Source organism: Sodiomyces alcalophilus (assembly GCF_042370955.1).
Source record: "Sodiomyces alcalophilus JCM 7366 unplaced genomic scaffold ACRALscaffold_5, whole genome shotgun sequence".
In the NCBI taxonomy this organism is placed as follows: domain Eukaryota; kingdom Fungi; phylum Ascomycota; class Sordariomycetes; order Glomerellales; family Plectosphaerellaceae; genus Sodiomyces; species Sodiomyces alcalophilus.
Window position 1 is genome coordinate 857102 of NW_027263536.1, and position 13026 is coordinate 870127.

Consider the following 13026-nt stretch of genomic DNA (forward strand, 5'->3'; position numbering starts at 1 on the left):
CTACCAACTACCAGCTCAACGTTGCCCTTGCCCCGGATGGATTCGCCCGTCGTCACGCGTCTCTTTCGGGAACTGTTCCGTCACCCGGCTTGTCAGTCGCGACATGGCCTTTCGAGGGTAACACCGTCATCTTCCAGCCTCCTCCTCTCCCACCCAACCCGACACCATCACCATCAACCACACCACCACCAAAGAAGACACTATGCGGTCAAGGCAAAGACCCCCCAGGGGAACAAGACGAATGAAAGCCCCTGGCAACAAAGATCTCTCATGTTCACCGAAGACAAGTCGGAGGAATTCGCCCAGTACCCTACCGTGACGGCGGAGGAACTTCGAGGTCGAGATGTGAGGCCGAGAAAAGTGAAGATGCTCATGCGCGACTTTATCGACGGTTCGTTCTAACATGACAAGTCGTCGGTGCCATCTCTTGACTGACTTTTATCAGACAGCTTATACAACCCGCATTACGGCTACTTTTCCAAAAACGCCGTCATCTTCTCCCCCGGCGAACCCTTCGACTTCCCCTCCTTCCAAAACGAGCCCGACTTTTACCGCGAACTGGGCCATCGCTACACCGAGTTCGAGGACGCCCTAGACGCCGACGAGGGCGTCCGCGACGACCGGCCCCTCTGGCACACCCCGACCGAGCTCTTCCGCCCCTACTACGGCGAGGCCATCGCCCGCTACCTCGTCACCAACTACCGCCTCACCACCTACCCGTACCACGACCTCATCATCTACGAGATGGGCGCCGGCCGCGGAACCCTCATGCTCAACATCCTCGACTACATCCGCGACATCGACCCCCAGGTCTACGCCCGCACCCGCTACCGCATCATCGAGATCTCCTCCAACCTGGCCGCCCTCCAGGCCCAGAACCTGCAGCGCTCCGATGCCGAGAGCCACCACCACCACCACCACCACACCGACGACCCGGCCGCAACCGGCCGCCACGCCGACAAGGTGGAAATCATCAACAAGTCCATCTTCGACTGGACCGAGCCCGTCCCCTCGCCCTGCTTCTTCCTCGCCCTCGAAGTCTTCGACAACTTCGCCCACGACTGCCTCCGCTTCGACCTCCGCACCGAGCAGCCCCTCCAGGCCCGCGTCCTCATCGACGCCGACGGCGACTTTCACGAGTTTTACGACCCGGACCTCGACCCCCTCGCCGCCCGCTTCCTCTGCGTCCGCCACGCCGCCACCGCCGGCCGCTACCCGGCCCCCTACCCTTCCAACCGCTGGCTCCGCCACCTCCGCGCCCGCCTCCCCCTGGCACCCAACCTCTCCCCGCCCGAGTACATCCCCAGCCGCCTCATGCAGTTCTTCGACGTCCTCGAGCGCTGCTTCCCCGCCCACCGCCTCGTCACCAGCGACTTTCACTCCCTCCCGGACGCCATTGACGGTCTCAGTGCCCCCGTCGTCCAGACCCGTTTCGAGCGCAAGACTGTGCCCGTCACCACTCCTTTGGTAGGCTTTTATTATTACTATGAATTCCCTTCCACACAACACACTAACAGTGCTTCCAGGTCCACCAAGGCTACTTCGACATCATGTTCCCCACCGACTTCCGCATGGTCGAGTGCATGTACCAGGCCATCACCGGCAAATTCACCCGCGTGTCGTCCCATGGCGACTTTATGCGCCGCTGGGCGTACCTCGAGGACACCGAGACGCGGAGCCGCGAGAACCCCCTCCTGTCTTACTACGAAAACGCCAGCGTCATGGTCACCGTCTAAGGGCAAGCAGTCCTGTGTAACAACAACTTCCCAGCATGTAGAGAGGCCATGATAGGCCTTTGCTGTGCATACTTACACGTGTATATATATAACATACATCTACTACCTCCTGGGTATCCCGATACGTAGACACATGCTATGCTGCGCATCACATTGTCTTCCTCCATGCTGATGTAGTGTATCGCGACACATTATTCTACCGTGCTTCTCTTGGCCTGGTGAACTAAATGCACCGGTGCATCATCCATCTGAGATGCCCGCCAAATGATATGCATCCCCATGCAACTGCAACTCGTTACGAGCTGGTCTGTTCCCACTCTAACAACTTAGAGCTTCAACTTCTCCTCGATCCATTTCCGGGCCGTTTCCACTCCGTCTTCCGTGTTCTCCGGCTTGGTGCCCTGTCCCTGTCGTGTCGGCTCTTTGCCTCCCGACTTGCCTCCGATAACCTCGCTCACGGTCGTAGCCCAACTTTCAGCGGTAACCCCCTGTGAGGCGAGGTCCTGTTTTTACCGTTAGCAAACAACACCATTCATCTACTAGAAAAGACTTTGTTAGTGGGAGGGAGAGCCTACCGTTCCAACGTAGACGCCGTGGGCGACAGCTGCGTAGTCCTTGCCACCACCAAACATGTATACAGATCGACTCTTGTCCTTGGACCTACATCACGAGTGTTAGCATAAGAGAAAAAAAAAACACCTCAACCGACCAGGACAAGACAGAAACATACGAGTAGTACTTGATAACGTCGGCCAGCGCTTTGGCATTGGCCGAGATGGGCAGCTGACCAACCCAGTACTTGGCATCGGGGTTCTCGGCAAAGTACTTCTGGACAGCGTCGAGGGCCGTCTTGGACTCGGCCTTTTGACGCTTCTTCTGTTCATCCACAATGCCCTTGGTGAGCTTATCGAGTCGCTTCCGGAGCTCGCTCTTGGCCAGCGTGGCGAGTGTGGCCTGGTTGAGCGCCAGCTGTGCGTCCTTCACCTCCTTCTCCTTGGCAGGTCCGTAGGGGAGGCCTTCGATGAGGTTGAGGCGGTTGGAGAATTCCTCGGCTTCACGCTGAACCTGGTGGGCAGCGTCGCCGGTCAAGGCGACGATGCGGCGGATGCCCTTGGCAATGCCGCTCTCTTCGATGATGACGAGGTCCTTGATGAGGCCAGTCTGCTCCACATGGGTACCACCGCAGAACTCGACGCTGTACTTCCGCCACTCGGGGTTCTTGGGGTCCGCCAGGAGTGTGTCGATGTCGATGCCAACGGATACCACGCGGACGGGATTAGGGTACGTTTCGCCTGTGATTTATGTTAGCCCGTGTTTCGTTTACCTTGAAACCTTGTAGCTGTTTGATCGACATACCGAATACGGCGCGCACACCGAAAATCTCCCTTGCACGGTCTAGCTCCACATCCTTTCCGTAAATCTTGCCGTTTTGCTTGATGTACTGGTTTGACCGATCCTCGATTTCCTTGAGCTCTTCCAGGGTGATGGCCTGCCGGTGACTCAAATCGAAGCGCAGCTTCGCCTCGTCCACGAGGGAGCCCTTTTGGTTCACGTCCTCGCCGAGCACCTCACGGAGGGAGTGGTTCAGGATGTGGGTGCCGGTGTGGTTGTTCCGAATAGCGCGCCTCGACAGCTCATCGTACTCGCAAATGACCTCGTCGTCGGCGGATAGAGAGCCTTGCGCCATGTAGCCGCTGTGCATGACATATCCCGAGTACGACTGGACATCTAGCACCTTGAACTCGGCGACCCCATCGATGACGAGCCGGCCAGTGTCGGCGACCTGACCTCCGCTCTCGGCGTAGAAGTTGGTGGCGTCGAGAAGGAGGGAAATGGGAGTGTTGGGGGGCAGGTCCTTGGTCGACTTGATGAAGTTCTTGCCGTCGTAGATGAGCTGCACCTTGCCCTTGGAGTCGCCGCGGACAAACTTGGCTTCGTCGTTGGTCCTCGGGACCTTTAGCTGTTGCTCGAGCTCGGCGATTTCGTGAACGCCCAGCTTGGGGAACGTCTGCACGGCGGATTTCACGCTCTTGCTAGCCTCCCTGGCGGCTTCTTGGGCGATCTTGACCTCATTGTCATCAATCTGCAGCTTGCGCTCCTCGCACATGAGCCGGGTGAGATCAACAGGAAAGCCAAACTGCCAATTTGTCAGTACATTCGTTGTTCCAGCGTCTAAATGTAGATGAAAAAAAAAAAGAAAAAAAAATTACGCACCGTGTCATACAGGCGCCATACGAGATCGCCGGCAAGTTTCGTTTCGCTGTTCCGAATGGCAGCGGTAGCGTACTTCTCAAACTGGGCCTCACCTCGGTCCAGGGTCCGAGCGAAAGCCACCTCCTCCTCGTCCAGGATCTCCTTGATGTCCTGCTGCTTCCCAATGATCTCCGGGAACTGGCTTCCCATCTGGTCGACGAGGGCGGGAAGAAGCTTGGAGAAGAACGAGCCAATCTCGGCGTTGAAGAACTTTCGGGCGTAGCGGACACCTCTCCTGAGCACGCGGCGAACGACGTAGCCTCGGCCCTCGTTGTTCGGGACGGCGCCGTCGGTAATGGCAAAGGTCAATAGACGGACATGATCGGCAACGACACGGTATGCGGTATCGACGCCGTCCACATCGTCATCACCGTACTTGTCGGTATAGGGTCGGGCGTTGGTCACCTCCTGAATCCGTTTGAAGATGGGGGCGAAGACGTCGGTGGCGTAGTTGGACTTGACACCTTGAAGGGCGGCAACGACTCGCTCAAAGCCCATGCCAGTGTCGATGTGCTTGGCGGGTAGGGGGAGCAAAGTGCCGTCGGCGTTTCTGCTCAGGGTCATGAAGACGAGATTCCAGATCTGCTCGAGGTTTAGTCTGGGTACGCGGTACTATAAGAGGAAAAAATGGCACACGGACCTCTACGACTGTCGGGTCGTCCTTGTTGACGAGGTGGGCAGCATTACGGCCGCCGATGAGGTCAAGGTGGATTTCGGAACAGGGCCCGCAGGGACCAGCTGAAGGTTGAGATGATCAGCACGAGAGCGCGTCAAAAGTATTAAGAAAAAGACGGGGCGGGGCTACGAACTGTCTCCCATGGTCCAGAAGTTGTCATTCATATCTCCGGTCAGGATTTGGCTTTCGGGAACGCCAACAGCCTTCCACATCTCCTTGGCTTCGAGATCGGGCTCCAGGCCCAAGGTAGCGTCGCCCTCAAAGTAAGTCACGTAGAGGTTGTCGGGGTTCAGGCCGTAGACTTTGGTGAGGAGTTCCCAGGCCCATTCGATGGCTTCTTGTTTGAAGTAGTTTCCGAACGACCAAGAGCCCAACATTTCAAAGAATGCTAGGAAGAGAGTAGAAAACGAAAGTTAGATATAATGTACCCCGCCTGATGCGGACGAAAGAAGCACGTACTGTGGTGGTAGCTGTCCTTGCCGACATCGTCAAGATCGTTGTGCTTGCCGCCGGCGCGAATGCACTTTTGGCTGTCGACGGCGCGCTTGAGCTTGTACATGGGGTCGGACTGGGCGACGGTACCGAGAAAGACGGGCTTGAACTGGTTCATGCCAGCATTGGTGAAGAGGAGAGTCGGGTCATTGTGAGGGACGACGGAGGAGGAGGGCACTTGGGAGAGTTAGTTGTTTCGTCCCGGTGACCAGACGAGAGTCGAGAAAAGACTGCGACGGAGAAGAGGAAAGACGCCCGGTTCAAGTGGGCGGGGCGAGGAGAGGACGTACCGATGGTGTGTTCCTTTTGAGAAAAAAAGTCAAGAAAGGCCTGTCGCACACGCGGGGCGGACCAACGATGTTCTTCCTGTCCCTCCATGATGGTCGACGAGGACGAAGGTGACGAGGAAAAAGGACGAAGGGATGGTAGGGAGCGGGGTATATGTGTAGAAGACGAAAAAGACGAAGTAGAAGAAGACCGGGGTGGGTGTGAAACAGAAGTGGAAGAAGAAAATAAACGTCGATGAGAGAGAAAAGTTGGCGATGGCAGGGCCGGTCGCGAAAAAGTGACCGCGCAAACTCGAAGGGTGGCGATTTTGGCGGTTGTGACAAAGTTGGTCGGGTCAATGCGGTTCAAAATTCGATGTTGTGGAGGGGAATCTGGAGATAAGGATAGCGGTGGGTGAGGGGCAGGCTGGGCGGCCAGGGCAGGTCCCTGGGATCCGTAGTGCTGCTGGCGCTGCTGGTGTCGGTACTGGTACTGCAGGCGGCGCGGGGGAGGGGCGTAGAAACTTCTACAAGAGTGAGTCAGAGCTACAAAAGTCGAGCTGCTCCCCCTGCTGGTGCTGCTGGTGCTGCTGGTGCTGCTGTTGCCTCCAGTAGCAACGGCAACTCTTGTAGCTCTTGTACCCCTACCTGTACTTCTTGTACCTGCACCTGCACCGTTGCCCGTCCGGCCCCGGCCCCGAGCCAGTCTCCAGCAGCCTCCGCTATTCATTTTGGTGAAGACGCTGTTGCGGTTGCGGTTGCTGTTGGTGACACTGTGACGGCATTTCCACATTGCATCACCGTTTTTCCTCTCACTGTCACTGGTCCACCCCGAACCCACTCGAAGCTTCGAATCTGTTCCCTGCGACTCTTTCAGCCCGTCACTTTATCAATCAATTCCCGGTCAAATCAACCATTCGTATCGATTCAAGTCAACCTCGAACCTCTTTTCGACCGACAGTAGATTCGTTGCCGTAACCAGATCAATTGGCGACCAAAAGAGGGATTAAAAAGGGAAAGATAATTGAATCGAATCAGCACAACAGATTATTATTCTTTGCAAAGCAGAGGTGGAAGAGAGTGCTTCGTCGTCACCGCACTCTTCCAATTGAAAAGAAGGGAAGAAAGTTGTCAAGACGAAGACGAAGAAGCGTGGGAACTGGGACGAATATCCCTCCCTCCAAGTAAACGAGAAAATGCTATTACAGGGGGGACAATCTCACGCTAATCTGCCCACACATGCACACGCACACGCACACGCACAAGCACAAGCACACGCACATGCACAAGCTGCTGCCAGCAACAACTCGCGACCTGGGCAGTCCCGCAAAAGGAAGGCCGAAACCCAAGAGAACGAACGACTCTCGAAACGCCTCGCCCTCCTCAACCTGGGTATGCATGGCGAATCAATCAACACCCATCTTTTCCATTCCATCATTTCCGCCGCTCACAATTTTAATCAAACAGAACAAAATGGCCAAAAACTCTACGTACCCGTCGAAAACCCCACCGCATCATCGTCACCGGCATCCACGCAATTGCCCTCCCACCGCGCCGCCGCCTTGAACCCACCACCCCCAACCGACGACGGCGGCGCCATGGCCGTCGACGACACGAAACACAGAGTCTACATCTACTCCCTCGACGACGAGCTCTCCGGCTCCGACTCGGAACCCGACGAAGGCCGCCTCGTCTTCCTCCCGGACATTGAGCGCCACCTCCGCTCCCGCCGCATGGGCTTCACCTCCCCCGCCTCCCCGCCTATACCCCGCCCCGTCCCCGAGGGCGACTCGTCCGACATGCAGCTCGTCCTGTACCGCGATCCGACCTCGCTCTCCGTCCCCGCCGACCAGGACGGCGTGCGCAGGGCCGTCATCGAGTCGCGCGCCCGCTCCCGCGAGCAAAACCGCCGCGAGAGGGGTGGCTTGGCTGGCTTCGCCGGGATGCCCGCCCCGATCGACCAGCAGGTTGTGCAGGGGCCAGATTCCATGGACATGGACATGGATATCGATTGACGAATTACGATTCCAAACGGTTGGACCACACATCACGAGGCACCCGCACATGGCCATTTCTTCTTCCATGCGGTGCCCATTGTATCATCACGGGGAAATTAGGGATCGGTTTAAGCGAGGCGTTACTATGATTTTTGTTTCTTTCATTCTGCCACTTCAGGCGGTCGGTCATCCTTTTCCATCTATCACATTCTTACCAACATGACCTATGGCATCATATATTCCTTTTCTCGGTTTAGGATAGCTCATATCCTCTCCAGACAGAAAACGCTGATATCAAGATTCAATTCCACAGTCCAATACAATCCAATGTATATCTCTCGGGCCAATCTTGTCCTGTGCATTTGTTCCACTTCCCACCCATCCATCCTTCCGCAGTCATCCCCTATCCCCTGAACGGATTATCATTCGCCGCGTTATCCGCCGTGACACCTTCGTGCTGCCGCTGTTGAGGCTGCGGAGGCGGCCCCGGAGGCGGCGCATACTCCCAACTTGTACTCGGCCCGTAATTCTGTGCCGGGTTCACTTTAGTCCCGCCCTCCGGAGGCGCGTACGCCGGCGGCCGGGGGGCGTTGGGATCGTAGACAGGCGGGGGAGGCATGCTGCCCATGCCGTAGGCGTCGGCGGGACGGTAGGTAGCGGTGTAGTACGCGGCAGCGTATGGTCGCGGCGCGGGGGCGTATCGGGGGTCGATATGGGCCAGCACCGACCGCTTGATCATCCAGCGGTGGTACGCGAGTGGGAGGAGCCCTCTGCGGATGCGCCGGGAAGCGTGGTGGTAGCCGATGACGAGGTAGGCCACGAAGAGTGCGACGACGCCGAAGAAGAGCGACCACCGGAGGATGCGGCCGTCCTGTAGATGAACGACGTCATGTGAGAATGGACTCGTTTCTAGTTGATGGTACAATACAGAAACCGCGACAAAGGGAGGGGAGCGAACGTACCCTAGTATACCACCAGCTGACATCCTCATCTCGGGCGTGTAAAGCCGGTGCCGCCCAGGCGCCACTCATGTTGTGTTTTTCGTCTCGAAGGGGAACAGTCGAGTCTTGTGTCCGATTCGGAGCGATAGGAGAACCTCCGAGATCTTCCCAGGACAGTTGTAGAAGTAAATACGAAGTAGATGTGTCGCCGAGATGGTCGTCAAGACACTTTGTTTCTGTAGGTTGGACGGTCGGTCGGTCGGCTTTGCTGGATACAGTTCCCTGGAGAGACGGGGGTTTTCTAAAGACGGACAACCACGATGGTGATGCGTAGCGTACGTTGTAAGGCTTTAAAGATACTCCAAGTCAAAAAGGCAAATCGGTACGAAAAGAAAGGAAGAAAAGAACGTAGAGACAAAGGGAGGAGGGGGATCAGGAACTGATCAGTGTGGTACGTTGTATTGGGGTACTGTACGTACTGCCGGAACCGCTGAGACGTTTCACCAGCCGCCGCTTTCGTGGCCTGGGTGATGTCTTTCTGTCTTTCTCGTACCTTGTACTTTTCCCGTACCGTACAACGTGTTGTACCTACAACGTATTCCGTCACCCCCCACGACGCCTCCGATTCGGCTGCTCCCGGCGTCACGACTCCACCAGACTACTTTGGCCGCTTCGGCTTCTTGGCAAGCTAGCCAGCATGATATAGCTTTGGCCTCATCGTCACGAGAACTCAGTTACTACTCTGCCTGTCAGATACAAAGTACTGTCAAGACTACTGTATTAAAGAACGCCTGGATTCTAAATTTCGTGCTCAGAAAGTAAATTCCATCAACGCCAAAACCTGCCAGGCGGACGGCCGTACGGACCAAGGACCCAACTCTTCCCAGTTATCGCCTTCACCCTCCCCCCAGAGAGAGAAAATATCCTGTAGTCATTCAAGTTCATGCCGGCCCGCATCGCTCAGTTCCCACGAGACATTATCAATAACCAAGACTGGCAAAAAGACGAAGACAAGAGGCAAAAAATAAAAGAAATGGAAAAGAAGAGAAAGCAACCACAAGACGCCACGACATGCGGTGTATAGGAGAGGAATAAAATGGGGGTTTTGAAGAAGAGTGAAGATGGACGAGCAAAAGCAGGGCTAATTCAACCCCTGGAAAACGACCCTTCTTTGAGAGCAACCAGCGCCGCAACGAAACGGTGATAAAGTGGTATCATATCATGGTGACGGGTATACTCCGACGAGACAACAAACTATGACGAGACCAAACGACAGGAACACGCTGCCGGCGTGGTACAAATGGTCATGAAAGACGGATCAAGACATAAGAAGAAGAAAAGATGAAAAGAAAAGACAAGCTCAAGACTCAATCCTGGCTCTCTTTACACCCCCACCAGCTTCTGGCCCGTCAGACGGACCACTGCCGCTAATGTCGGGGCTCTTGCGCTTACCGCCCGTCGCATTCTCCTCCCTTAGGAAGCTCGGGCCCTGGCCGACCACGGGCGTCGAAAAGTTCAACGGGCTTGGCATCGCGTTGCTGTCACCGCCCCCGCGAGAGTACCAGTAGGTATCGAAGCTGCTCGGGCTGGGTAGAAAGTCGTTGTTCAGGAACCGCGACGGGAGCGCCGACGCGGGCGTGTCTATGTTCATGTTGCTGCCGGGCTGGGGCGGCGGTCGTGCGAAAGGGTTCGGCGGGCCCGTAGCCCCGGCCGAGAGGAGAGCCGAGGCCGAGGGAGAGGGTGGCGGCAAAACCATGTTAGAAGCTTGGCCATCCGGCCGCCGCACGGCCTGCGCCATGGCGGGGTCGGCTTGGTTGCGCGGCGACTGTACCTCCGAAGCAGCCGTGGCCGTGCCTCCCCCGTCCGACGGCTCATCGGGAATCTCCAGTCGGAGACTAGGACGGGACGCACCACCACCGCCGGTGCTAGAGCGAGACGGGGGTGGGAACTTGTCGGGAATGGACGACACGGAAACGTTTCGGCCCTTGTCGACCGTCTGACCACCCGCCGCCCGCTTTGATCCAGGCGGCGAGGCAGTGGTAGTGCCGTTAGCCCTGGAAACGGCGCCGACATCAACCGACTGGGACCGGGCCTCCGTTGTGGCAGCGGTATCCGCCTTGATGGCAGCCTCGGTCTTCTTGGCAGCTTCGGCTTTCGACTCGGCTGCTGCAAACGACGCCAGGTGCTGGGACAAAATGGATCGGTTTTCATCAATGGGAGTGAAGATGCTGTGTTGCTTGCGTGTCGGCCTCTTTATGATGCTGTCGGTAGTCAGCAGTAATGGTTGCGGTGGCTGTTCCGAGCTCTCGCGCTTGATTTCCGTAGGTGCAGGCATGGAGGTTTCACTCGTCTGCTGCTGTGACTCCAAGCGCTGCGGCTGGGGTGGGCGAGGCGAGAAGTGGGGGACCGGGTGAGGTTGCTGAGGGGGAGGCGGCGGCGGAGGCGGAGGCGGGTGCTGGTGTTGCCGCTGGTGCTGCTGGTGTCGCTGCTGCGGCGGCGGCGGCTGGTGATGGTGTGGAGGAAGTTGCTGCGGGTGCGGTTGAGGAGGAGATGCCGAAATCCGCGACACATGCGGCGCCTGTTGGTTGTGCGGGTAGTTGGGGGGATGAGAGGACCGCCGTTGGTCGTCTACGTATTGCTGCACGTGCGGCGGGTGGTTGTTTGGGGGATATGGGTAGGGAGGGCCATGGTGTGGCACGCCGTGAGGGGGATTCTGCTGTTGGTTTTGGGTGTTGTAAATGGGAGGACTGGGCATGTACGCATAGCCGTTGGCTTGTTGCTGGGGATGCTGGGGATGGGGGGGATGGGGGGGCTGGGGCTGCTGTTGCTGTGGTTGCTGTTGCTGCGCAGGGCCAGGTTGGGCCTGAGGGATGCGGCGAATGTCTTGTCTGGAACCTGGCCGCGAGCCCATGTGCGGCGGCGGCTGTGGAGTGTGGCCGCGGGGCGCAGGCCCCGGGTGGCCAGGATGTTGTTGTTGGAACGGCATGCCGTTGATCGGAGGCGAGGCGGAGGGGTCATGTTGTCGCATTTGGGCGTAGGGTGCCTGGCCGGAAAACTGTGGCGGCGCCATGTGAGGCTCTGTGGCCTCGCGCTGCGGTGTTGATTCTTCTCCTTCATCCGCGTCGTTCTTGGTATTGAAGTCCGAAGGGCCCTTGTGCTCATTGGGCGGGCCATGCTGTTAGACAAACACAGTATTAGCAAAGGCTCGAGCGGCGAAGGGGAAACAAAATGACAGAAAGAAGAAAAAAAACACGCGACGGTAGTCTCACGTATTGGTATCGCGTAATCAACTCAGTCATGTCGCGTGACGAGTACTCGTAGAGTTTTTTATTGTTGCCGAAAATGAAGACAGCGACATCGACAGAACAGAGTACGGAAAGCTCATGGGCCTTTTTGAACAGGCCTCCCTTTCGCTTCAAGAAGGTGCTGCAGTGAGAGTCGGTCAGTCGGCAATCCGGGCGTAGATGACGCTTTTTCAACCAACGGTGGGGAAGCTTACACAGAACGATTGCGGTCATCCTTGATGGGCTTGATTTCGATTTTCCTTCGTCCCATTTTGATGGATCTTGCGTCCTCGGCGAGTTTCCTTCGCCTCGGTGTAGTATTTATGGGACGGACGAGGGCGCAAGGTCCTCTTCAGTGCTGGTGGGCAGTCAATTGGGCAAGCCTCGGTCTCGACAGTCGATGTTGCGGCTGCAGTGTGTCGCGGCGAGCGTCGGAGAAAAGGAACAAGAAGAAAAGAAAAAGAAAAAAACGTGTCAAAAATGGCCTATCTCCTGTAGTATTGGGGGCGGGATACGGGATGATGGAAGAGAAGAAAGTAGGAGTCGCGAGAGGAAGCGAGGGCACGGCGTCCGTTTTGAAGAGACTTGGGGAAAAAACGTCTGTCGCAATCTGGTTAGCAAAACGGTCCGGGAGGTCCAAGAGGGGGATTTAAGGTAGAAGAAGAAGAAAACAAAATAGGGCAAAAACATACAAACAAGTATTGATTGCGTGTGGTATGGTGCCGATGCGATGTTACGAGCCCGTGATGCACTTGGGGGAGTTGCGTCTTGCAGGCAAGTCGATGGGGCTGGTGGTGATGATGCTAATAATAGATGTGGTTGTGTCGAGGTTAAGTGGCCGGGGGACGTCGGGGTGGGAGAAGGGAAGGGTTAGAGAGGGAAAGAACGACGGCGGCGGTGGGGACAGCAGAATACCCGTCTCCCAGAGACACTGTCTGTGGCCTAATGAGCCCCACTTTCTTTCCCTAACTGTAAGCTTGTGAGTGTGACGGATAATTGAGTGACAAAGTTTTTTCGTCCGGGGTACCTCGCGAAACTCCTACCATTGGACAGAAGTCCAACGGCATGTGGGTCACTTAGTAAGATAAGACACTCTACGTTGTATCCACACTGTATAAGGACATGTATCGTACCAGAAGGTACACGGTCTTTTGCACAGTGTCTAATTAAATCGGCTAAAGTACTGGCTTTATGTACCCCCCATTCTCCAGCCCTATTCCCCAGTCGGGTGAGACATATCCCCACTGGGTTTCGTCGCTCGCTTTTTTTTCTTCTAAACCCTTCCGAGTGCAGTCTCCCCCCGGAAACGAATATCAAGTCGAATCGTATCCGAATTGTCCGAACTGCAGCAAAGAATATCGACATCTCAAGTGCAGGACCT

General features: G+C 56.6%; 5 protein-coding genes across 5 annotated transcripts; 2 read left to right on the plus strand and 3 right to left on the minus strand.

Annotated features, from left to right (window-relative positions):
- Positions 1–36: 36 nt before the first annotated feature.
- On the plus strand, positions 37–1736 carry ACRALDRAFT_1035091 (uncharacterized protein; the record flags this gene model as incomplete). Its single annotated transcript, XM_071014985.1, has 3 exons — positions 37–391; positions 446–1467; positions 1527–1736. 3 exons carry the CDS (start codon positions 37–39, stop codon positions 1734–1736), a joined length of 1587 nt encoding a protein of 528 aa, XP_070874009.1.
- A 326-nt stretch (positions 1737–2062) lies between these two features.
- ACRALDRAFT_2106417 (uncharacterized protein) lies at positions 2063–5535 on the minus strand (the record flags this gene model as incomplete). The annotated part of the gene is made up of 9 exons (XM_071023296.1): positions 2063–2239; positions 2312–2396; positions 2467–3028; positions 3093–3873; positions 3951–4571; positions 4630–4727; positions 4799–5053; positions 5125–5334; positions 5448–5535. 9 exons carry the CDS (start codon positions 5533–5535, stop codon positions 2063–2065), a joined length of 2877 nt encoding a protein of 958 aa, XP_070874010.1.
- A 1169-nt stretch (positions 5536–6704) lies between these two features.
- On the plus strand, positions 6705–7438 carry ACRALDRAFT_2048365 (uncharacterized protein; the record flags this gene model as incomplete). Its single annotated transcript, XM_071021548.1, has 2 exons — positions 6705–6744; positions 6774–7438. The coding sequence occupies 2 exons, from the start codon at positions 6705–6707 to the stop codon at positions 7436–7438; spliced, it is 705 nt and encodes a 234-aa protein (XP_070874011.1).
- A 385-nt stretch (positions 7439–7823) lies between these two features.
- Positions 7824–8451, minus strand: ACRALDRAFT_1071586 (uncharacterized protein; the record flags this gene model as incomplete). Its single annotated transcript, XM_071017877.1, has 2 exons — positions 7824–8291; positions 8383–8451. The coding sequence occupies 2 exons, from the start codon at positions 8449–8451 to the stop codon at positions 7824–7826; spliced, it is 537 nt and encodes a 178-aa protein (XP_070874012.1).
- Positions 8452–9103: 652 nt separating this feature from the next.
- On the minus strand, positions 9104–12453 carry ACRALDRAFT_1077149 (uncharacterized protein). The gene is made up of 4 exons (XM_071018602.1): positions 12338–12453; positions 11861–12245; positions 11631–11787; positions 9104–11536 (listed from the first exon to the last, which is right to left on the minus strand). The coding sequence occupies exons 2-4, from the start codon at positions 11914–11916 to the stop codon at positions 9722–9724; spliced, it is 2028 nt and encodes a 675-aa protein (XP_070874013.1). The 5' UTR covers positions 11917–12245; positions 12338–12453; the 3' UTR covers positions 9104–9721.
- Positions 12454–13026: the final 573 nt, after the last annotated feature.